At 37.3% G+C, this 27231-nt stretch overlaps 1 protein-coding gene across 2 annotated transcripts in view; it reads right to left on the bottom strand.

Annotated features, from left to right (window-relative positions):
• The window catches only part of UNC5C (unc-5 netrin receptor C), a 339287-nt gene extending 312653 nt beyond the window's left edge, over positions 1-26634 (bottom strand). For both annotated transcript variants that reach the window (XM_006192262.3, XM_006192261.3), the window contains exon 1: positions 26159-26634. In XM_006192262.3, coding sequence (XP_006192324.1) covers positions 26159-26282 — 124 coding nt within the window. In that variant the 5' untranslated portion in view covers positions 26283-26634. The remainder of the gene's footprint in view (positions 1-26158) is intronic.
• Positions 26635-27231: the final 597 nt, after the last annotated feature.

Here is a 27231-nt window from a genome sequence, read left to right on the forward strand (position 1 = left end):
ATTTTCTATTTAATTTCATCATTCAATTTGGTCTTGGCATGGTGAATGAGAAAACTGGCAGTTACAAATTATGTAATTCAACTTAATGAATATCAAACTGAAAATAAATGTCAGAAGTGTGCATTTTTTTCTAAGGAAAAAAATGACCAAATTTCTTCCAGTAATTTATTTCTGGAATAAGTTAATATTATATACTAAATCATATTCAGTTTTCTCAGATCATCTACAAATAGTCCCTGCCTGAACAAATGCATGTGAAAAAAGATATTACTTAAGGGTTTTATTATGGCATAGGTTATATATTTGATTTCCAGATATTAATTTATATGCAAAACAATTTTTAGAAAATACACTTTTCATAAAATAATTAAAAACCAAGAAAAGCCTCAATTGTAAGGCCAGGGACTTTAAATAATCATTTTTAAAGTGTAATGTTAATATTTCTTTCAGTAAAAACAGACAAGGCTGGATGAAAGCCATTCTGAAAGAAGGTATGAGAGTGAAAGCATCCACAGGTGTGCATGAGAGGGGAATAAGAGAGGGTGAGAGTGGCAGGGGGATAGAAAGGAGGGGAAAAGAGGAGGAGGAGGCAGAGAAAGAGATGTTCTATTAAAATTTTAACAACATCATTACCAAGAAGTTACTAACTTGAAAAATCATCTACCAAAAAAACTATAATTTTTTTGTTTTTATTTTTGCCCATGGAGTAAAGAAAGTGTTCTGCATTTTCAATTAGTTGTTTAAGATTCAGAGTTGAGAGTCAACCTCCAAAATCACAGTGGGTTCTGTTATCACCATTAACCTTCAGTACAAAGGGCTACTGCAATTCCCAATTCTCAGCAGAATTCTTAAAATCACTTCAGTATTTTCATCTTAACCTCTTCTTTCTTCCTCTCTTGATAGTGGATTTATATCTATATTAGAGTCTGCAGCAGCAAAGAGCCTATATTCCAAGCCACATGTTCTCATAATTGCTCTATTTAAAGACTGCAAAGTCTTGCATAGTTTCTAATTTTGAGCAACACCAGGGATCAGAGCAAAGCACAAGAAATTAAAGGGCCCCTCATTCATAGGCACATTTTCTAGTAAATTTCAGTGTATTTCAATAACACTGTTGGGTACTCTGATACCTTCTTTATCTGGGTTCCCTCAAAGAAGAGCCCAACACAGGGATTCCTGTGCCTTTCATTCACTGAAGGATACTCTCAGGAGACATGGAGTGAGGGAGCAGCATAGGGCAGAGGAGGAACTAAGCAAAAATCTGCTCTTATCTAGAGTCAGGCTTTAGCTTTGTGGACAGGAAGCATGAATTGCCCTACAGTGTTGTTCCCACCCTGAAGAAATCTATAAGGCAAGATAGTCCCTGGTTCAGCCAAAGACAGTTCTTCAGGGACAGGGACAGCTGTGAGCCTGTAGCCGCCAACATCACAGCAGCTGGGGGATGCGTGCACTGGGCCAGTAAAGAAGATCAGAACAAGGACCAACAGCATCCACTGTGGTGCCCATTCCTTAGGGATCTCCCATCACCTCTCTTTTGACATAACTGATCATCTCTGCATGTAGCAGAAACAGACATTAGGACAGATGAAAAGTTATGATTGTAATTGAAATGAAATGTGGCTGTGCAATTAATTAGGGATATACCTTGTGAAAGAATGCATGGCCATACTTACAGAGAGAGAAAATAATAATAAAAATATTAGACTAAAATTAATTTGAATGATTCCACTAGCTCCACTAAACTGACAATGACAGTACTGTATTCAAAGTTGAAAGAACAAAACAACTAATAACAAAATAATTTTTAGAATTGCATTTAAAACGATGTGCAATAAAAAATCAAAACAAACTTAGAGGCAGAGTTCCAATCCCCAATACATGATACATCAAAGTGAAACAATGTTACTTTTAAGAATAAATAGCAAAAGTATCAATCACCTAATAAGATTATTTAAAGCCCAAATTTCATCTCTATTACAGGTACACAAGTAATTTATTGATTTTTTTTAGAAGAAAAATGAAAAGAAAAGTGTCATCTCAGGTAGGACCCAACTTAATAGCCAGTTAGAAATTTATTACACCAGAGACGTGATATAAATTCTAGAAATTATCACAGTCCATGCTTAAAGTAATTATTAGTTTACAAATGTAGCTTGTTCACCAGGCCAAATATCATGCTTTATGCAATGTTACCCTTCATCTTCAGAGTAAAAAATGCTTTTTAGATAGTGATAATTCAATACATGTTTGAAAAGCTGCATTGAAATGGACTTTGGAAAATTCTATAGATTCTCCAGTAGCTTTAGTTCAACCAGTGATGGCTGAACCATCAGGGATGCTGTCAGGTGTGAGAGTAAGATTAAAAACTGTGGGATCAGACAGGGCTAGGCTTCAACTGAGCCCTGCATTTATCTGTTGGACACTGGGAAAATGACTTTAAACTGGCAAAGCCTCAGTTTCCTCATCTTCAATATTTCTCAAGGATGTTGAGAGGATTACAAGACACAATGCACACAAGGTACCTTGTATGTTTCAAACAACAGGGCCTATTATGATCGCTGCTGTTAGGGAGATGAGAAACATGCTCTGAAGTGGAGGTTGCAATCTGCAGGCTGCTGGCAAATGTCCACCTGCGTGCAAGTTTTCTTCGGCCTGTCCTCCTTGAGAAACTTCAAATAAAAATTGAGATTTCTGGTTTTTTGGGAAAAACTAGAAGCTGCCACCCTAGCAAGCCCACACTCCTGCAGGGAGGACTGGACCCTCCTGTCAGTCAGGACCTGTGCCTGAGTCCTCTGCTTTGCCACACTCACCAGCAGCAGCTGTCATCCTGCACTCAGTCCACTTATTCATGTAACCTCACGGGGCCCAGCAGGTACTGGGGCTTGTGACTGCTGGCTTTGCCAAGGAAGAATAAGACTCATAGGCACGAAATTTAAATCTACATAGGGGCAGGTGAAGATGCAGTGAGTGCTGCATGGTAGAAAGCAGCTAGAACCAGGAGCCAGGGGACATGGGTTGTATCCCCATTCTCCACTCACACCTGTGTGAGCTCTGGGCTCTGTGGGGGTCTGTTTCCTCATCTGTAAAGTATATGTTCTGGGTAGGTCAAGTTTCTGAACACAAGGCAAGTCAGTTCCCCATCTGGGTTTCAGCTTCTCATGTGTTCTTTTTTAAAAAATGATGCCAAATTAGTGGGTCACTGAAGCCTGGCTGAATTAGAGAAAGCCCTGCCTCCACATGCCGCTGTCAAAAAAAGAAGCACTGCACACAGACTTGATGGAATACATTTGGAAGTTCAAATGCCAAAAGGAAGTATAATACACATAATAGTAGCAATTTTGAGAATGCCCTCCCCTGTGCTGCTGGCCTCATGCATTAGTTCTAATTGAGTAAATAAAACTAATTGTTTCCCCACACTTATCCCGTCTTCCTAAAATACCAATGAATCCTCAAGTACTAAAGTAAATTAGATCACTTCTATAATTTTTCTTGGGTGAAATTCCAAACTTATCCTCTTATAACTTTGCAGAGCTACCTTTTGAAACTTGATGACTGGGTATTTAATCATTATTTGTGTGTGTATGTGTGTTTCATTCTACAGAATTTTAATTAAATGACTTTTGCAAATTCCACAAGATAAAAAGATGAGAAACCTATGTAGCTCAAATACGTTTCACAACAGTTTTCATCCTAGATAAGTCCTTTTTAAAAAACAACCTTCTGTAATTCTCATATCAATGAGCTAAGGCTATTTCTAGAAAGAAAGAGATAATACATGGCAAATATATCTTGCTTATGTCAAAGATAACTTGTTTGGAAATACTACTTCTTTTCAGTTCAAAAATCAATTTTGGTCCTTTCAGTTGAATTTCAATACACTCTGAAGTAGAAATCAACTAAGACAAATGAACTAACTTATGGAAGGTTACTGTCAAGGTTTTCTCTGTTTTGTGTTCTGTTGTTGAGTATCTATGGAGCTGCCCAAAATGAATGTGTTGACAAAGCTTCTCAAAGCATACGGCCATCTGGTGACAATTCCAGGTAGTAGAATGACACCTAACAAGAATAGGAGAAAAGAGAGGAAGACCAATCCTGGCAAAGTATATTCTAGGTCTTTTAAAATAAATCTTGATTTCTAATACTTAAAAAAAAAAATCTGTTACTGGAAGCAAGCTGTGCTGCTTCCTACAATACATTTAATAAAACATTCAAACAGCTATGTGAAAGGGTGAAGGTGCACAGGTAAAGCACACTCTATTATTTAACACAGGCAGGGAAGTAGCTGTTCTGGTTAATCGATTATTCTCTTCAACATCAAGAAAGGGAAATAACATCCAAAGTGTGGAATAAAGTACACTTAATTTTAAAACCACTGAGAATATAAGCTAACTTTTTAGCCTAGTGATTTAGAAGGTCCCACAGGGTCTTGCAGTCTCCTGGTAGGGTGATTATTCATCCCGTTAACCCAGGACAATCCCAGTTTATGCTTGTTGTCCAGAAATAATTCTTAATAGCTTTCCCATTCATTCACAAAAATGACCTAGTTTAGTCAATAATTATGTGGTCTCTGTACGTCTGGGTCATTGTAATGCATCCAGTTTTCTCTTCAACATGCTGCAGATAGACAAAGATGCAGGTTTAATGATAAAACTGTACCCAATTAAGAAAATGTTCAAAAACATAGCTTATGTTACAAAATATAAATAAATACACTTCTACAAAAATTTTAGTCAAGATATACTTATATTAAGGTTAATTCAACAGTGAAAATAAAACTTTTTAATGAAGAATGGTCAGAAATACAGTTTAAAATAACTAAACTAATATGGAACACTAGAACAAATGCATTACTTGCAGTATCTATGAAGTTTTAAATTTGTATCTTAAAATCAAAATTAAAGCTATTTAAATAATCACAACAAAAGAACTATATTCCAAAAACTATATAATTTAAGTTTTAAAAAAAGTTAAATATGGGCCCTAAGTGGGCCTCTCATTTTCCAAAATTAAAGTAATATTCTCACAATGAGTCAATTTTGTTCTCTATTGGGGTCTCTGAACCCAAACTTGTGAATTGGAAAATGATTCTAACATATAGTTGTATCACCAACATTAGAGGCTAACGATAAAGACACAAAAGAATGATTATTTGCCTCTTGACTAAAAGTAGCTGAGAGTTCAATTTTAGTTTTTTAAAAGAAAATGCAGCACTTAAGAAACCAGTAACAGGAACCAAAACATGTCTTTAATACAGACATGGTAGCACAGCTTTTTAGGATAAAGTTTCTAGTCAAGTGACAATATATAAAATTCAATATAAAAACTCTACAAGTAATTTCGAATAAATAAAATCAAATGACAAATTTGGCTCAATTCAAGTAATGTGGTCAATTTCAATTCCAAATATTTTAACAACTAAAGATAAACACACATTAAATACATATATCAGTATTTTCCAAATTTTACACTACTTAGGAGTTTTCTACTAATTACTTAATAAATTGTATTTATTGAAAAATAATAGATTAACTCACTTGTAGTCATAAAGATATACTACGAATTAGGGCTTCTCATCAGTGTTACTAGACTGAATAACCAAATGAGTTGATAATGTTAAAAAAAAAAAAAAAAAAACCTCTGGATTCTTGTTTGGTAAGCTGTGCAACCTTAGGATTTTTGAAATTTTGGAGTAGCTGTTACTTCCCTATATTTCTTCAAGGTCCTGAAGTTCGTATTCTATAGAACTATCAATATCAATATATATTTTTGTGTTGATTATCATTTAACATAGTAAAGCATTCACAATTGCTTTTATGATTATAATTTTCATATATTTTAAGAAAAATGAATTGTCTGTCTTCATAGACATAGTTAGTGGGTCAAATAAGCAGAATAGCATTTGTTAGGAGTTATGAGAGAATTCACTTGAGAGAATGTAAGTTGTTTTTACTTGTTAATCTAAAACATGAAGTTTCTTTATATTATATATATATTTAATCCAATGCTTTGGGAAACTAATAAGATCCTACCACATGCATGGCGGCAACACTGTACTGAAAAATCACTTTATGCTCTTCTCCCACATTCTTCCCACATTTTTGTTTTCACATTTCTAAAACTGGAAAATACCAGGGCTTCAGATATATTCGCTGACTTACCATACACTCTTCACTCTAGCAATACTCCTAGTTTCTCCAAATGACAAAATTTATAAGAAAAAGTTAAAAAGCCCTTCCTAAAGGGGGAACTAAGGAGTAAGGACATTATGGTTCTAAAAATTATTATACTACCAAATTTAAAATTAATATAGATCAATTATCTATCTGTCTATCTATATTTTCAAACATTTGTGAAAGATGTTAGGCAAAACATTCTTATGTTTTAAATTTAAAATCTAAGCTTCAGAATTGTTCACAGAGATCCCTCTGGTCCTTTCAATTTAAATTTACCGGAAGAATTTTAGTTAATTATAGAAGGCTCTACAGTTGACTCTGAAGTAGTTTTACAGGTTGCATATGCTTAACTTAGTTCCATTTTCCCACCCCGGGGATCCATGCAAAAGGTCCTCCTCCCCTTCATATATCCTTTAAGGAGAAGGGCAAGTATCTACCATAGCAATCCTCTGCCTTTCAAGCACTGACATCATTTTATAAACATCACAGCACCAAGGAGACCATTACTCAAAATCCAAACAAGTTTTAAAACATGTAAAAGTGTATTTTAAAGGGGACAACAAACCTGTACAACTTGACAAACTCAAACTCTGTTGCTGAGAGATGCGGTAATGTCTGGTCTAAAGTAGCTTAGCGACAGAGTATGTAATAAAACAGCTAAATTTGGATTGGAGACTCACTTTGCACTGTGGAAATGTAACGTAGCCCTGAAAGAGCAAAGGCAAGAGCAGCTCAAGAAATCAGAAACCAGGTCTCTGTAACTCCTCACTTCAATGGAAAGACGAGAGCTGTTATTAGGAGAAAGCCCGAGGGAAGAACTGCTCTCAAAATTGAGAGGGGAAGAAAATGGGAAGAGATGCAGAGAGAACAGAATCTTGCACGGCTATAACAAGACATTTCCAGTGGCCTCTAAGTGAAGTGGGAGCAGTACTTATAAAAGGGAATGAGATAGGTTGCTTTATTCCTTTCTCAGAATTGGCTAAGAGTTTATCCCTGCAGAAAGTTCTAGCACCAAATCACATTTATCTCTCCTTTTATCTCTTCCAAAATAATTTTATTCATTCTTCTGTCAGTTTGCCACCTTGTAGTTGCATATATTTTATCTCAATATTTTGTCTTCCAAACAAGATTTTTCAGTTTCTTTAAGAAACTTATTATTCTATCTCATTTCTCTCTATGGGATACAGCAATTAATACTTCCTCAACTGAACTGCTCTCAGCTGTACTGGATTCTTTTTCTCCATAAAAAAGGTCAAATGGAACCGTAGTTTGAGAGAATATACTACATGTTAAAATAGTTAGAAATATATCCTAACTTTGGCATCCACCAGCTCTAATCACATCTATCTCCTCCATGTAAATTTTATATTCCATTAGTGAGAATGCAGGCAATTACTTGGATGCTCTGTTACACCTATGTACACCATGAGCCCTATGTCAGGCTTGGTTTAATCTACTTCACAATCTGAAGAAAAATAACTCCAAATAAGTCAAAATATGCAGATAAATTTCAAATCATGAACATATTATTCCCTGTTTCTTTTTAATCCATCTTTTTTTAGGTAATTCTTGATGCTCTCTTCCATATTTGGTGTCCACTTTGAACAAGGACTGAGACCCTCTATAACTTACATATGTATTTTTAGATGAAGTTATCTTAAGCATAATGCGTCAAGTGTGACTTAAGTTTATTTTAATTTAGCTACAGAGATTGTTTCCTTCACATTTTTGAGGGCTGGTCTGTCCTGGTAAATTTCCAGAATAAATCTTATGTCTTCCTTTTAAGTATGGCGAGATCTTGACATACAACTACTGTGGGAGCTGAAGGCATTTCTGGCAAAAGAGCAGTGAAATGACTGACTTCTCCGCTTGTTTTCATAGTGATAAATATATGGTTAGCATTAGGCAGGAAAACAGATATTCCCCAAAATACACACTAAGCACTTCTGAGAATGAATGGGATCTCACAGATATATCATGACTCCTCTCTCCATTAGGTGCTCAGTTCCATGAGGATCATTCACTCTCACAACATAAAAACAGCCAAAGTGTATGCTTACTTTGAAAAGAAAGAAAAATTCTCCGTTTAAAAATGTAAAAAACTACCCAGGCAATTATGTTTCGTTGGTTTTCTTTAGTCTGTCCATGCCTCATATAATAGAACTTCCTGTAAGTTAATACAAACTGTAGCCTTTGGTCTATAGTTTAAGATGAAAGAAAAATACTGAAATAATAGTTCACTATCAAAACAACTTCACTAAATGGATCTCTTAAAGGGGAACCAGCATTATTAAACTAACATTTAAAATTTCTTTTATAACTTGATTGCAAGTTTTTATTGTGTATGTTTTATCATATGGATCATTATTCCTTCTAAGATCACTCAGAAAGGATGATAATATTTTATTTCTTTTAGAAAAAGGTGAGAATTGAAAAATGTTATCACTGAAGGGTGAAATTTTGTACAATTGAGAAATGTCTGATAGCGTTATATATAGTAAACTAGTAAAAGTATATTAAAGTTTTGGTTCCCATTTAATACAAAGTATCTTTTGTTTTAATTCTTCAACTTAAAAGTTACAATGAAGAAGATTGTTAACTTATGTAATTGAAATAAAAATTTCTGGTCATATATGATTATGGAATCAATGATCCAGTGTCCTTTGTAGCCATGAAAATTCATTTTAGAAAAGTAACTTTTCATTCAATTTATTCATGTGATACTTATTAAAATAAAGAACAAATCTTTTAATAACCAAAAAATGTCTAAAGTTGTTAAAGCACCCCTTTTCTGAATATGGAGTCCAGTCTTATTTCAGACTTCATATCTTGATAATACTTAGGCATAAGGAAGATGTTAACCTGCATAAAAGGAATGTATCACATTTTCTTTTGTTTCCATGGAAGTATTCTTTTAATACTGCTCTCAAGCCAGTTTTTATTTAGATGTCTTTTGGTCTAAATTGACAGTCTTGAAAGCTTTTCTAAAGTAATATTTGCCTCTTTAAACATCTCGCTGGCATTCCATTATGGGCACCTGCTGCTGATAATTACAGGTCTGTCTTCTAACCACTTCCTCTGCTTTATGTCAAGGCAAGATTCAGGCTGCTTGATTACAAACAACTACCAGTTAAAGACCACTGCATAGCTCTTTGTGGTAATTATTCAGGGCAAGTTGGGTCTGTGTTTACTGAAGTCTTAACAAAAAGAGAAGTAGTTACTTGTTATAATTTCCTCTTTGCTGGCAGTGTAGCATAATCCATAACATATTTTGGTCACCTTTAAAGTGCCTAGGAGAATATCTGATTCAATAATGCTTTATAATGATACATTTCACTATACTATCTCCTAGTCTGAAAAACAAAATATCCTGCCCAAAGATAACAGGCTGTGGTCCTAGCAAAAGAACTTTCAAACAATAGTCAATTACAGGAAAACAACTGGTATAATATGTGCTCCAAAACAGATTTATTTTTCTTGACTCTGGGCCACTCTGCACCACTGCAGCCCCTCTCCCCCTGCCGTCCCACCTCATACTCATACTGCCTTACTGCCACAGTTCAAAGGTTTCTGCCTTCCCCAAATTCACATGTTGAGTCCTAATCCCCAAAGATTATGGTAACAGGAGGTGAGGACTTCGGGAGATACTTAGGTCATGAGGATGGAGTCTTCATGAATGGGATTACTGTTCTTACAAAAGAGACCCCACAGAGATCCCTTGCCCCTTCTACCATGTGAAGACACAGAGAGAAAAGGCGGTCATTTGTGAGCCAGGGAGAGGATCCTTATCCACATAGCCATGCTCCTGTCTTGATCTTGGATTCCCACCCTCCAGAAAACTGTGAGAGGTAAATTTCTGTTCTTTATAAACCACCCCTGTCTGTGTTATTTATTATAGCAGCCTGAACAGACTAAGACACATACTCTGCAAGAGACTTGCTTGCTTTATACTGGAGAGAGGTAAGAGAAGATACTCTATGGGACAATTTTTGATACAACAATAATCCAAATACAAAACGGTTTCATCACTTAGGAGAAAATCTATTTTAACAATATTCCATATGATAGAATTCTACAATTGAATAATCACAAAGCTTCTCTGAGAGGTGCTAGGGTGCTATTTTGACTTGTAGATCTCTTAAACTCCCATTCTGCATTTAGACAACTTGGCCACATCAGTTAAGAGTTTAGCATGCTCACACTGCTTCCCAATCAATTGTCCAAGGTTTATTTCCTGCACCTATATGAGAATTCAAGTTCTTCATTATGTAATGGCCCCAAATTCTAGGGCAGATGATCTGAAATTAGGAATCAATTTCTGAAAGAAGGGTACGGAGACTGAGCTTTGGGGCAGAATCTAAGAGATGGTGAACTTTCACTCCTGAGACTGTCCTTTCCACCTACAACTTCATATTCTGCTCACTTTGTCCAGTAGCTTTCCAAGTGGGTAATGAAGGAAACGTGGAAAGTTCTTGCTAACTCCACCACAACAAGTAGTCCCCAAAGCCCCTCTAAGATGTGTTATTTATGCATGAACAAAATATGTATTCATCCAACATCACTCAAAAGATCTGTATCGCATGCCAACTGTGTGTGTCAAGCCCCACGTTATATGCTAGACATACCACAATGGACGTGCTTCCCATCCTCCTCATGACGACATGCTAGCCGTGTACACAGGTAAAAGGACAGAGTGTTACAGTTGGGTGTGCAAGGTGCTTTACGAAGAAATGAAGATCTAAACTAAGACATCAAGATGGAACAGAAGTGAGCCAGCACAAAGGGATACAACACTTGTTCATAGCATAAGAAAGCATGTAAGCTGCCATACTCACTCACTGTCAGCTTTCTAAAAAACACCTGAAGGATGTCCCCTTCAAGGGCTACCCTGGAATCACCTGTGCCAGATTTGGGACAGGTGCATGGTCTGAGGAGACTACAACTACGGAGGAGTTCCACGAATAGAATTAGACATATAAGGACAAATATCTCTGTCAGCCATGTTAAGAGGTTTAGATTCAAGTTTCGAGGCAATGGAAAGCCATCAAAGGGTTTTAAGAAAAACAGCTATACTGGTGACATTTGCTAGGATTTGCCTGGCTTCTGTGTAGAGGACAGAAGAGAGTGGGGCAGGACAGGAAGCAGGAAGAACCTTCTTCAGTGATCCAGTTGGGAGAAATGGACATACTCAAAACGTGTCTGGGTAATATGTTATCTTTGCTAATATAACATTATTAAAGAGAGGGCTGCATATATTTAAGTGGTTGCAAATATCTAAATGTATGAGCCTCTACAAAATAATCTAATTTTTTGTTTGTTTTAACAACTTGGCTTTCTAAATTGCTCCCCTCCTCCCTCAATAAAATAATAACAAATAAACATACATTCTGGCACAAAGTAAATATTGTTCATATCAATTTAAAAAACTCCAAAACCTCAGTAATCACACAACAGAACTTCCTAAGAACATTTCCTAATGTTCAGAAAATTAAAGTTTTGAGAAGCTTGCCTTTATTTAAAAAAATAAACAAACAAACAAAAAAACAGGTACAGCTTAGAAGAGGTAGTTAGAAATACAGTCTCATATTTTTAATGGTTGTGGATTTTCCCCCTAGAAATCTTCAAAGAAAACCAAATGTTATATACAACAGAATACCCCAAATAAACAGTTTAATCAATCATTAAAACATTCTAGGTTGCTTCTGTTGGATTCTTTAAGTGGAATAAGAGTCTATAATGATAAGAAGATTTTATAATTATGTAGAAACTAAACCACATTGTTGATTCTAGAGTTCTTATTAATTTTCTCTTTAAAAAGTGGAATGTTTCCCACAGTGCTGGACTTGGGAAGTGAAGGGGATGTGGTAGAGGAGAGCTGGAGTTAAAAATTAAGAGAAACTCTGCTTTCTGCACAAAGAGAATGGCAAAAGAACTAGTGTTCAATGGGCTTTTGAAAGTGTTTCCTGTGTGGATATCATGTTAGTGCGGTGAAGTAGTTATCCTTGTTTATTTATTTAGTTAATGCATCTACTACATTCTGTTTGCTAAAGGTCCACAACTGCATTACTTTCAGTTATAAACGTTTTGGATTATGTTCTTCCTACCACGTTGACACATTCTGAGGAAAAAGATTTTTATGTTGTATCTTATTTTAATTTTACAATGAAGCATGTTAAAGAATATTTTAAAAAGAACAAATGAGATTATTTAATGTCATAGTGAACTAAAAATATAGTTTTTGTTTGTAGCTAAAAGTGTTCTATGCCCATTTTTTCAAAATAAAGTTGTTACTTAGGCAACAGTACACTTCCATTTCATAAACACACACTAGAAAAGTTTTTTCAAGCATAACTATGATCTGCATATTTTTTCCCTTTCTCTTCTTATGTATCATAGTTAACACATGCATACCTACAAGAAACTGTAAGAATTCCACTACAGTTTGTTCATGAACTAATCCATCAGAGGAATACTTTATTAAATGCTAGTGTCTATCACAACATATATATTTAACAGCTTGGTATCTAATTTCTCTTTTTGCCCATAATATGCCCCTTGCACATACACGAAATTTGGCTTTGTTTGGAAGTTTCAGTTTAATAAATTTTGCTTCTACTGTAGGCTCAGTAAATGTTTTGCTATGTTAAAGTTTTTGATATAAGTAAAGAAAGCTGTTTCTATTCCTCTAGAAAGGAGGTTAGCAAAAAGTTAAGAATTTGCTCATTGTTTTTTCCTGCCTTTTTACTTACATATTTGTTTACAAGTATGGCGAATGTATAGTGGATTAAAGTATAAACTGATTATTTCATTAACATTTATTAGATAATGGTTTTAATGGAATATATTCTACATTAAGAATCTGGCGTAGAAAAAAAAAAAAGAAAGAAAGAAAGAAAGAAATCATCTTAAACATGTCCATAAAACGAAAACACTCATGTGTTGAGTTTCCAAAGTGTTTTAAAGCACAATTGAAATCTCATAACTTAACTGGGTATTCTTAAATGTGATTTTAAAATCTACAAATTTCTTTTTAAGGGCTTCACCTTTGACTACGCTTTTGTGGATTCATATGATATTTTTCCACCTGGTGGTACCCCCAGTTGAGTGCAATCCTCTCATTCTTGTGATATAGTCAATTATTTTCATAGCAGTGCCAAACGAAAGTTGTGTATGGTACAGACTTACATAATAAAAATACAACAGCAACAGCAACAATTGCTAGCGTGCACTAAGCACTTATCTGGGGCCAGGTACTGTTCACAGTTCTTCACTTTTGATAACCCTGTTAATCTTCACCGTTCTGTGATGTAAATACCATCATGATTCTGACATTCTACTTATAAATGTGAAGCTGAGATTTCAAACTTGTATGCAATTTTCAAGCTTAGAATTTAGCACAGCTTATTTTTCATCAAGAGACTTATTTACATGAAGGCTGCATTAATATTTCCCTAGCATAGTTGTCCAGAAATACTTGATGATAAATATTAATTTTTTTCAATGAATTTTGATTGATTTTCTATACCAGGAAATTATCAGACCTACAAACACATGCATATATCTAATACGTTTTCAGTTCCCTAGCAGTCAAATAAATGTTAAACAGCAAAAAAGAAAAAAGAAGTGAGCTAAATACTTTATTATTCTAAACAGTCATGATAGTCACACTAAAGAATAGACATGATTAAAGATTATTTTAAGAAAAGTTTTCTAAGCATAAATGAATAAACAAATTCAATTTAGCACCAAACCATACAATACATTGTGATCACTCAAATTTTTTAAAAATGTAAGTCTTCATGCAAAGAACAGATACATTATAAAACTTCCAAGAAAGTAACAGTATATTAACATTGCAGGGTAATTTCTTTCTAAAAACTGTTCCAAACTCTAATGTAATAACTGTCCTATTTCAATCAGTCTAGCATCATCTTGTTATTTTCAACATAAGTCAATTTCATAACTAGTTCATAGATGTGTACAAATTTATTGTCTAAATACTATGACATTCTCTTTTCATCTTGCAATAAATTTATGCAATAGAAAAGGAAAAACATACAGAAAAGAGTCACTTTTAATAGATGTCTTAGTCTGAAAAAACTAAAGTAAGTTTAGAATTAAAAATCAAAGTCCACTGGTTGCAGTGAGGCATATTTACATCTGTTATTAATGTTTGAGTTACGTACTAAAGATGAGATTATTCATCAAGTCCCTCATGCAATATGGGATTTGGTCAGGAATTTAATTGCATAAACTCTGTCTATGGAAGCTTACAATTCATTCAAAATGAGCCTTTACAGTGGCCTGAACTGAATTAAAACAGTTACCAACACCAAAGAGACCTTCCTGATTTTATTACAAAATGCTGGTATGAGAATCTGCGAGCATAAAAGGGAGATCTCCGCCACCCCATTATGACTAAATAGCAGTCCTTTTCTTCGTTTTCTTTTCTTTGTTCTCTTTCTTTTTTTCCTTTTTTCAAGGAATGCAAGATTATATGAGGTATTTTTTAAATCATATAAAGCAAACTGACTTAATTTTAAAATAAAAATAAAAGATGTAATGTCTCAGGTTAGACTTATAAATGAATTCTCAGGTTAGAATGATGAATAATTCTGAGTTCTAGAAAGTGTGATGAGAATTTGAGTGAAATTCGAGTGAAATTGTGAAAATATGCACCAAGCTTATACCCAAGTGATTAGGGTCATAAGCTTAAGCAGGGCTCCCCACTGTTGCCTGTACAGGGTTTTACTAATGGTCTGATAATGGGGAGGGGTGGTCGGCATGGAGGTTCTCGTAATACGTTAGAGTAGTGTGAGCATGACAGCCACTGATTAATTACTGCCTGTTCTCAACTCACACATTAGATTACTGAGCAACACTCACTGTCTCCATAATGGCCTCACAGTCACAGAACACTCTTAGAGAATTCTTTAAGATGACTTATTAAAGATTTTTGGATTCTACTATAAATTTGCAGTAAAACTTCCTGTCTTTCAGATGATTACAATGGAGATTGGGAAATAATCAAAAGATGGAAAAACAGGAGGGAGGAATAATACAGACATTTCAACCTCTGATTTCACTGTAGGCAGCACTAATAATTCATATTGTTTTAAAAAATATTACCATAGTAATCACCTTAAAATATAAGCACATATGAAGTTATATCTGTTTTCACTTTTTCACTCGCTTTCTTTCTTCAGTCACCTTTTACTCCCCACCACCACCCCACTGCCATTTACACATGTAACAGTGTCTAAGGAGGGGTCTTCCTGTTGTTTCAAAATACAATGAAATACTAAACACTGAGGCTAATAGCAGAAAATCACTTCACTTTGAATATCTCAAAGTAGTGCACGTTAATATGTGCTTCTATGGAAACAGCTCTTTCTGGTTGTCAGCTTAAGCTTCTCCATATGATTTTTCTCAAAGGCTCCCTTTTAAAACCATCACTACCATCTATTATCTTCTTGTTATATAGGCTGTTACTTTTGTTTCATCACAAATCTCTGCCTCCTTATTAGTAGTCCTGCCACAACTATCAGATGACATTTGTTTTACTTAATGTATGTAGTTTTAGAAAAAAATTACAGAGCTGCTATTACTGCATTATATGAAAAAATTCCAATGTACATTTAGCTGACACTGCATCAGCTGCTATTTAAACTGGGCTTAGCTAATGGACTTTTAATGTCAGCAGGGTTACGTGCAGTTACTGGCTATTAGCAGAAATGGCCCCTTTCTATAAAAATCACTTTTCCTCAAGTGTGTTGTTTGAACATTCCTTTCCCTAATTTAGTGACTGTCACTGAATGCAAAGCAAACTCAAGGACTGTGGAATCCACTGTTATCTTTAAGACCCTCTTTTTAACCTTGCAATTCAGCATTAAACAGGCAACCTCTCTCATTAACATTTAGACTTGTAATCACAAAACTTTGTGGGGCATTACTATTACTTTGTTGTTCTTAACAGAGTACTACATATTTTCTTATGAAAACCCATATCATCCATGAAAATATGACACGTAAGATAGAGAACATAGGAAACAATTTCCTGTTTTTTTAACTTGCATGTTTTATTTGCATCTTTTAAAATCTTAGTTCAGAAATGCCAAGTGATGTGGAAACATACAGCAATAATTAATCTACTGATATATCATATAAATATATATTAATCTGCATTTAATACAATATTTAAAATAAGCAAGAAAGTATATTATCCCTCTATGTGGAATCAAATTTTTTATATTTTCATTTAGTAACAGCCTCCCCCCCCCAATTAACTTTATCTTTGTTCATTTAAATAAAAGTATCAATGGATGTAATGGAGAAATCTGGAAATAAAGTCACCTGTATGGCATCTGAGGAAGTCTAGGAAAATCAAATATTCTGCAGCCTGGAAACAACTCCATTTTACTAAGAATTTGAAACAAATTACCACTGAATTCAGGGGAAAACAACACACCTGACCTCACTTTCAATCAGTCCAATCAGAAAAGGTCACTGCAGGCAGGGTGCTCACCAGGGAAACGCTGTCTCTCCTGAAGAGGGGATCCCATGTGTGAATGAAGACGTTTACTTGTGCACGCAGGAAAGCTGACCTTCTCTTTTGGTCAAAAATTATAGTCTACTGTGTGGGAAAATATGGAAGTTCTGTGAACGTGGAGATCCCCTAGTCTTTGTCATTCGGAGGACAGGGGAAAATTGTCTCTATCACTTAAGCCACTGCATGAATGAGGCAGAGGCACCTCTACTGTGCACTACTGTGAACAACTTAGCTACTGATAGACAACAAGGCGCTTTTGCAGAAAAGAATATAATTTTTCAATTAGAAACCAGTGATTAAATCTGATTCCTTATTAAATGACTATCTCATGAATTTTTTAGTAAAAAAAAGTTTGTTTTCATTTGTTTATAGGTTCTGTTTACTTTTCAAGGATGTTGCCAAGGCTGTTCGACAGTGAACTCTCCTAGAACAAAAACGTTACACACACATACAATTTGTGCAAATGTATGTGTATATATATATATATATATATATATGCTCATACGGAATTATTGAGCTATATATTTGTCTACTCCTTCGTAACTCTTCATTCCATTAAGAGTCTGCCTGGAAATACCTTCCTAGGAAATAATTCCATAGTTACCTAATTCAATAAAAAGAAACGTGTATTTTCATGCGATCATCATCTCTAATAAATCCAATAAACTGATTACCTCATCCCTACTGGGAAAACATACATATTGTTAAAATTTTTTCTAGCCATCCTATATTTTTTTCATCGGGTTATAGTAAGTAAACTCAAACTTTCTGCACTGTGGTCCCTTTAAATAAACAAATAAATGCACATTTAAATATAAACAAATATATATATATATATTTTGATCACAATATAAGAGAAAGATACTGGCAACATTTTTTTTAATTACTGTGATTATATTAAACATAAACTCCACTTAAGCAAATTCTTTCCTGGTACAGTTGTCCCTAAGAACTCCAAATAATGCTAAGAATACTAGTTCAATTTCTGATGTCCAGGTGAGATTTAACACACAATGTTGATATTGTTATTAATGACAATGTTTGAGTATCTGAGGAAATGGCAATGCATTTTATGAAGACCATTGAAGAAATCTATGTATCAGTGCACCACTGGTTTAAATCTAGATTTCCCAAACAAATACATCCTGTTCAAACAGTTCCAAGTAAACTCCAACTGTAACTTCTTTCAAAAATACACCTTTTAAATACTTTCCAAATCTTTTCTTATGTTAACTGAAATAGGTACATATCAAGACTCTATTTATATAAAGGTTTCAAGTCGGAGTGCCTGTTGAATAATATTATGATGAAATACTGATCTTAGGTCTCTATTATGGATAGCACAAACAATAAATCATTTGAACATGTCTGTTTTTCCTCAGCTTCTGAGAGCAGTTACTGAAATGGGCTTCTGTTTTCCACCAAGCTGCCTGCTCTGTTAGTGATGGCTGTAGTCGGCTGGGAGGGAAATGTCTTAGGCTCTTTCAGTCCTTGAATTTGATCCCTAACACATTTTAAGGTTTCTACTCTTTCATCATCTCATGGAGATCCAGAAGGAAGAAGGCAAGTTACTAAAGAAAATGACAGGTAACCTAATTACTGTTTTATTTAGAATGACTTCAAGATTGCTGCTTGCCAAACTTGCCTACTTCCACTGTGTGCTACAATGTATATATTTGGCAAGCTCTTTATTCAATGGAAGATAAAATATATCCTTTTCTCTTATCAAAAGCTAGATTCAAATGTCAACATATTTCACACAGACATACTGCTCAAAGTGAAATTACCATTATTTACCATGTCTTCCCAATCACAAAGTTTTTGTTGTGGTAGTAATCTGGTTATTTGTTTGGTTTGGATTAGAGACAACACAGGTCTCTGACAATCACCTATAATAAAACAACAATGCTTTTTCACTGACTGTCATTTTCAGTTCCAGTAAAAGTTAGAGAATATCATTTGTTAAAGAGTACTCTTTGATCTAGTTCTTGACAGTTTTGGTTTTTTTTTTTTTTTTTTTTTTTTTTTTTAGTTCTTGAAGATATTAGAATGATCTAATATATTCAGTTTGAATACAAGAAATAAACTTGCAAATTCACAGAGAACAGAATGGTCCCCAACTGCTCCCCATTCCCTTTCATCTTATACATGAATGTATTTCACTATGCCTGTAAGTGGATATTATTACACCACATGCCCTATCATGTTGCTTTAAACTTCTATTGTCTAAGAGAATGTATACTATGAATTACTTTAAAATAATTACTTTTCTATACAAATGGTATACTTTACTTCTACACTGCTCTTTTATATTGTTATGCACTCTAATTTTCTTGAATTTTGAAAAACACCTGCATTTCCACTCACAGACATATTTACCCTTGTAACTGGGCTACAGATGCATTTTAATATGCAAGCACTAATGTATTTTTATTGGAAATTAATGTTCATATATAAGGCTTTTATTCTGAACAGGAAAAATAAGACGGGAATAAATTATGGTTGTGTTCAGTCAGTCCATGATTAAATAATCAATTAAGACATCGACTAAAACTGAGAAATGTTAGCATTCATCAATAAACTTGTTAAATGTGCTGAGGGAGTTTCTGTTGTTGAACATCCTTAGTTAAGAAGAGCAGATAATACACGTTCATCTACATGAGGCATTTTTATGGCTCTCATAATTGCTGAGAAATGAATCTAGCCACAAGACCCAAATGACAATGATTAATGAAGGTAAAACCCCTATTCTCACAACATTTTACAATAAGACTGGTAACTCTGGAGTTAAATGTGATTAATCAATATCATCTGTTAATACAATTATTTGGTGCCCTCACATTTAAAGTAAGAACTGTAACAGGCACATCAATATAATGAAGTCTCACCTGTCTCCCCCTCACATTCCACTGCCCGCTGGCAATGACACATGGTTAGTTATTTAACTAGAAGAGGGTATCCCCCAAACACTGGCGTTTTCAGATGTTAGGCTTACACTTTTGCCACACAAAGCACTTCTGAATCACTGCTCATTGCTAATAAAAGGTACACTGACATAAGGACAAATATCTGCATATCTGGCACTTTCAAAGATACAGCTCACTTTCCAAATTATAACTTCAATTTAATTAGTGTCACAGTAATGTTACTACTATGAACTCCATGTAGAAAGCTAGATATGTTTTAAGTACCTATAAAACCTGGACACATTCTTCTGTCTATTAAAACCTCTTTATATAATCCTAAGGGAGCAACTTTTAGAGGGCAGGAATACTCAAAATGAGAAATCACATTACAACTTTAACTCCAAACTATAATTGTAAAATTATAACAATAATTTATAACATTTTGTTTACAAAGAGTTCAAATATTTGCAACATAATATGTGTTTTTAGTTTTCATGTAAAGGCAGAAATTCTTCTGAGAGTTCTAATCAGGTAGAGAAGATAATAAAGTTTACTATTTCTGATCTTCTTAGCTCATAAAATTACTACTATAAATTTTTTTTATTAAAATATCCATAAATTTAAAGACAAATATTTAAAATAGGAGAAACTATAACCTATTCAATTATTGGATTTCTTTTTAAGAATTAGAATAAAAGGAGACAGGAGTATTTTAATATTGCTCAAGGCAAACTTACTGTACCTTAAAAAGTCACATAAAAAGTAGCACTGAGTTTCTGTGAGTTTCTGTTCTAGTTTAAAGTCCTTGAACTAAGTGATACTGGGACAATCCCTTGGGTTTCAGATCCATGGAGCCCTCTTCCACAAATACATAAGCAATAGCAAAGCCAAATAAAATATGAAATCAAAGAAGATCCCATACATAGATTTAAGAAGTTAGGTTAAAAAAAGAGTGAAAAATTTGGGGCTCTGTTAAGTGCAGACCAGACAATCAAAAATTAAAATCAGAATGAAAATACTATAAGAGAATGACTATCAATTCTAAATAACATAAAAATCCCGACAAATCTCTACTTTTCTTAAAAATTTGCCAAAAAAACCCCACATTTGCACCAAACATGAAAAATAGCAATAACCATTAAACAAGCAGAAGTAATTAAATATGAAATGTTAAAAATATAGATTATCTAGATTATCCATGTTGTTCTAAATTATGATACAAAAACTTTCTACTGCAAATATAATTCAAATGTATGAAGGTCCTGGTGAATTTGCTTTGCCTTCAAGTTAACCTATGTTTCTATATTTTTCTTGTGTTGTTTTATCATGTATTCAATTATGTTCTTGAGACATACACTTGTGTCCATTTTTTTAAAAGAAAAACTATTGATATTTGCATAAAGGCTTGGTTTTCTCAAAACTATTATCTGAAAACCTGGAATTTGACAAGTTTTTTTTTTTTTCATAAAAGTGCTTATGGAGTTATCTTTCAATATGCATCATAAAGATAGAAAGTCAAGAGTAGCACTTGTAGCCAGGACTTAACAGGCTGTAACTTAACATGGCATTTTTGGACTGCTACTAGGTTAATTTTCCCAGAGAGTGCAGAAAGGAAGAAATGTGGCTATGAAGAGAGAGAGCTTCCCACAGGCTGTTCAAAGAACCACGCCCTGTCTAGGAGTCCTGCAGTGGTACACTTTGGAGCATTTCCTCAGACAGCTCCATTTGTTGCTTTTGGGGAAGCAGTGTCTGCAGCAATCCCCATGCTGAGTTTACAATTACTGACCTTTAATTTCTTCAACTTTTAGATTTCTTTGCCAGTGGTTTAGTGTTGGAAGCCAAATAATATTGCTCTAAATACTTTAGATGTATTCATTCATTCAGTCCTAATATGACTTCTTAGAGTACATCTTAACCTCATTTTACATCTGAGGAAACTGAGGCACAGAGATGCTAAATATTGCACCCATGGCCACACAGCTAGGAGGTGGTAGAGGCAGCATTAAGAGGCAGTGGTAACCATTAGACTAACAGGCAAAATGGGTACACACTACTAACAGCCTCTAACTTGTACCTCCCCAAAGCCAGACCAATTATAGATTAAATATAAGTAAGATCTAAGACATTTGCAATGCAAACTTAGCTTTAAGAAGATCCCACTTCTAACCAAACTGCCACCCTTAAGGTTCTCTGTGCAGACATCATGGGACCCCCTGCCACCACTCACACATGGAACCAAGCCTGTCCTATGTTTACTACATTTGAATGCTTAAATCCAGAAGGTACTATACCTATGTCCACTGTTACATATTTCAGAAAGTAAATTATAATTCTATGCTTCTAAATCTGTCTTCCTTGAGAGATGAAGCTGTCTACTCTATATCCATAAGCACACAGTGGGGGACATAATAAGTGCCCAATAATTGTTCAGAACTTTGCTTATAATACCATACACTATCTAAATGAGCTAACAGGTTTCTAATTTGTGGGGATGTGAACAGGTTTCTTTTAACTGACACAAACAAACAAACAAACAAAAGTCAAACTAAAAAGGAAGGAAGCTAAAAGAGCAAGGCAAGAGCACTGGCTCTATCCCCAACCCCACATGCTTCCCCATTATCTTCCTGAAGTGGATGCAGCCTGTAATTTTAATGCTTCTGAGAGTGACTCCCTCTGCTGCTCCAGCAAAGCCATGACCTAAATCAGAAAAGTGCTAAATGCAGTTAAGGCACTCTGGCTGTTTGCATTAATTGGAGAACCTAGCATACATTAGAGAACAGCTATTTTTAAGTCTCAACAATAATTCTAAATAAGCTAAGAAAGTTCACCTAGGAGAGCTCATGCCTCCTTCATCTCCTTAGGGGGGTTGCTTAAAAAGGCTTAGTATGAATTCTTATCAGGATAACCAGTTCCCAGATTACAATGGGAGACGCTCTAGGACCCTGTCTTGCTGAACTTAGAATCCCCAGTATCCAGAACACAAAAGGCCAGAGAGTCCATAAATATTAACAATTTAATGGTTCCTCATTCTTTATAAGTACTTGGAAGCATTTTAAGTATTCGCTAAGCTAGAATACATGAAACTATTGCTCGAAACAAAGGTAAACTAGCCTACTTTTCCTTATTGCAAATTCCAAAAGTGAATTTATGAATTTACTCTGCTCCTAAAATAGAAAAAAATATACGGTATACTTATAAAGAAATTCAGTTATCTTTCATACCAACTGTTTGTACCACACCAATATGCATAAATGCATGAAAGTAATTTTTAGTCTTCTCTCAGAATTATATTGTTTTTAAAAATATTACAAGTTATTTTGTATCAAGTTTAGTGCTTTCCACATTTTTGATACCTAAAAGAATTATTCCAATATAATTAGTGTCTTCAGAAATTTTCTGTTCTGAGTTTGGTGGTGTTAACACTCGTAACACTAGTTGGTGCTAGATAAGCAGGATATCAATGCGGGGCAATCCACAAATAAAGTGCATTTATAAAACAGGAGGCCACTAATTCTGAGGCAAACAGGTCAAACACACACACACACACACACAAATGCACACGCACATGCGCGCGCACACACACACACTGCCTTTTCCTAGTAAAATCTTTCATTCTTGAAAGTCAGAAACACAACAAATTCCCTAGAGCTAGGAGTTTCCAGCAATCCTGGAAGAAACAATTAGGGCATAGCCAGAAAGGAAAAAGTTGCCTAAAGCCTAGAGAATCTCCCAAAGATCTGTTCAAAATGACTGCTGTCTTTCTTCAAACCACAGTCACAAAACGAAGTACACTCACAAATAACACTCATTCTGCCTTTTTATCTTAAGCATCTGTTATTTTCTTGGCTATCTCTGAAGAGGCACATATTTCCTGAAACTTTCCTTTTTTTTCCCCTAGTATTTCTCTAACAACAGAATAAAAACCTTATCCTCATTGTAAAGTGCTTAAATTAACTTTCTCATCTTAATTGCATACACTCTTCCATCCATTAAAAAACATACTTTATTCCCATTTTAAGTCCTCAGCACAAGGAAATCATACCTTGAGGGAGCAACAGTGTCTTTTATTTCTCTAGTGATCTAGTCCAAAGAGAGAGGGAAAAAGAGAAGAAATGAGAAGGAAAGGGAGGTCTGACTATTGGACCATTCATTATATACGAGTGTGAGTCTAAGAATGAGTGGTTCAATAGCAAACAGGCTGGATTAGAATGAATTAGAGTGATGGTGATGGTAGCTGAAAGCAGAGTTTGGTGCTTCCCACGTTTATGATACCTAACAGACAAGACAGGAATAGCTGGTATCCTGAACATGGAGGAAAACAAAGATAGAAGTGGTGGAACAGTGTCTCTCAAAGACCACAAAATTCAAACATAAATAGTTTGTTCACCAGGAACTTAAAGAACTAAATAAACTAAGTGGAGCAGAACAGCACTGAGGTGCACACACCCAGAAGAATACATTTTATTTTTCCACTTAAGATCAGAAGAATAGGTTCAATCCTCAGTCTTTGGCTTGCCTGATCTATAAAATGAAAAAAAAAGTGTAAGTGGCAAACACTCAGTCTATCATGAGCGTCTTTTCTTTTAATCTCTTCTCCCTTTTTCTTTCAATATTAATCCACTTACAATATCCTGTTTGATTATCTTTATTGATCTTTTTTCCTACCCAGTCTTTTTAATTTGGCTGTAGTAAGCTCTCAGCAGGGATCCTGTATCTCCAGTTTGGCATCTTTGGGGACTTTAACTTGTCCTTTTCCCAAACAGTTCTCTCACCGCCTGTTCTCCCTCCCATACCCACCCCTACCGTATAGTTTAGTCCTTTGTGCGCCCAATAACAGCAGGCAGGCGAATTCCACAGGGAGTCACGCGGTTGATTCCACAACTATTCATCAGGTTGCTCACTTAAACTTCCAAACATCCCCTTTAAGCACCCTCAGCTGCCGCCCTGAGAATTTCTTCCAATTTCAAGAAACGTACAAGAAGTTTATAATTCTCAATGAAGACTCCTTTGTAAAATGGACAGGCAGATGAGCTCTGGAAATATGAATAAGAAAAACAGGGCAGAACCTCGGGGATGGGAGGCATCTGGCAAGAAGGGAGGAAGGATTTATGAGCGTGGCTACTTAGCGAGGCAGCAGGAAAATTTACTCCCAAAGTAGCTATGGCTAATTCACAAAGCCTCGCTAATCACTTACCTCCCCACCCGGACCACACTAGCCTACGCTCAGCGCTCCCCTCCACCTACAACGCCATCGCCCCCAGCGCCTTCGCTCATCAGACGGAATGCAGTCGGTAACCTCGAGTGTCTTAGAATCTCCCGGGGAGTTGAGGCTATCGCCCCAACTATTCTGTCTTCCAAATTTGTAAAGAGTGTAACCGAGATGATGGGATGCCTGGATTACCTCCTCCGAACGCTGCAGAAGCTTCCTCCACCCCACCAAACCCCCCAACACCCCCATTCCAGGGGAAAGCTGAGCTGTCTCCCCTGAGCCAACCGAAATGGGCAAGACTCAGGTGGGCACTCAGCTTGGCCGTAAGGTTGGGGACGCAGATGACCCGAGAAAGACCTGGGAGGAGGGCTCCCTCCTCTCCATCTCCCTTCCACCCAGCTTCCCGAGCTCAGAAGGCTGGGATCTGCTTCTATCACCTCAAACTCGAGGGGTAATAGGCAATCAGGCCCCCACGCTTCCCCTCCTCCCCTCCTCCCCTCAACTCCCGGCCAAGCTTCGGCCGTTCCCGGTTTTGCCCAGAGCACTTATTTTTAAGGCTCAGACGCATTAAATTAAAATGTCAGAGTTATAAAGTGGCTGATTACCCCGGGGAGTTTCGGATTTGGTTTGAACGACCAGTCCGTTTCCTCAGAGCTCCGGGGTTTTAAGTTTCTCCGTCCCCTGCTGGGAGGGAGATGCGGAGAGGCTAAGAGTGAGGAGGCGTGCACAACCGGGGCCTGCCGCGGGCTGGGTCCGCGGGTCCAGGTGCGCGGTGCATCTCCACAGCGCCCCGGGCAGCTGCCGAGGGGCACCTGCGATTGTGGGTCCCCGGCTGTAATGGACACATTTCCTTAGCTCGGCGACCTTCGGCATCTGACGTGCTCAGAGACTCACCGTAGATCCCTCAATCCTAGAGGCGGCACAGCGTGGGGAGCCTCTGCGCATCAGGGTGCATCTACGGCGTGCCACACAGCCACCCGCACCCAGAGTCTCTCCAAACCTCAGTGTGCACAACATGCAACAACGTGTGCGTGTGGAGCAGAAAGTGCAAAAGACACTCAAGGCGCCCCCATGCCCAGAGGCAGGCTTGTGTCCACACCCCGTGCGTCTCTGGCCCATCCGTGCCCATCTCGGAAGATAGATTTAAACTAATAATAACCAAAGCTTCGCGACTAGTTGGGAAAGTAGAATTTAAAGTGGTTTCCAGTTAAGAGAAACGAGGCGGGCTAAGGAAGCCAGGAGAACCGGGGAAGAGGAGAGGAAGCAAGAAGGAAGGAAGAAGCGAAGGGAGGTGGCCGCGGACCTTGGCGGACCCCCTTACCTTGAGCCGCCGAGCCGGTGCCGCTGGCGCTGAGCAGGGCCAGGGCAGGTAGCACGAGCATTTGCAGCACGTACCCAAGTCCGAGTCCGCAACGGGCCGCTGTCGCCCGCAGACCTTTCCTCATCGTCGACAGAGGTGTGTCGGGGGGAACTACACACAGAGGCGCGCCAACAGCGGAAAGCCCCACCCGGCAGCAGTTGAATCGTGCACCGCGAAACTGTCTGAAGAAATAATGATGACCGAGCGCGACACTCCACTTTCTCCAAGGGCAGAGGCCAAACGAGGGTGGAGAGGAGACGCTGAGGAGGAGTTTGGAGGTTCCTCTTTCCCTATGCCTTCAAACTGGCGGCTCCGTGAGCGGCTGCTCTGCCCCCACTTGGGAAGTCCGGGGAGGCGCAAGGCGGACACCTCGCCGCTCTCCCAGCAGCAGGAGCAGCCGCAGCTCCGCCGTGCGCCGAGCCTGGACTGCTCTTCTGGTCCCCTCGCCTGTGCGGAACACACACAGGCACCGGGAGTGGGGGGGTTGGGGGGGGTAAAGGAGGCGGGGTGGGGGGCGGAGGGAGAGGAAGAGACAGCGGGAGGAGGAGGGAGCGAGGGGAGGGAGTTGTGCACAGTGAAGAGCCTTCGTCTCCAATCTGTGTTCTCAAGCGGGCGGAGAGGCGTCCCGGCTGCTGCCGCTGCTGGGTGGCCAAGGAGGGTCACCTCCTAGTGCGGGGCACACGGGCGCGCGGAGGCGCTCGTCGAGGAGGCGCGGAGAGCCCAGCCCAACTCCGCTGGGGGGTGAGGCGGCGGGAGCGCGCTCGCCGGCGTTATGTAAGCAAGGATTGGCGGGAGCAGCGTGCCCAGAGCCGGAGGTGGAGAGCGGCTGCTGGTTTATCCGCGGAAGCTGAGGCGAGAGAGACCCGAGAAGAGGTGGATTCAGAGAGTGCGAACGCGCCTGCCTCCCGCGGTGCTCCAGACCTGGACTCAGAGAGCGCAGCGGGAGCGCCCCGAGCCACTTGGCTATGTCCGGCGGAGCTCAGCCTGCTGCCTGCCAGCTTCCCCACGGCGCTGCCAGAGCCTGAGCCTGAGCC

The sequence above is a fragment of the Camelus ferus genome, chromosome 2 (assembly GCF_009834535.1).
Source record: "Camelus ferus isolate YT-003-E chromosome 2, BCGSAC_Cfer_1.0, whole genome shotgun sequence".
NCBI lineage: Eukaryota > Metazoa > Chordata > Mammalia > Artiodactyla > Camelidae > Camelus > Camelus ferus.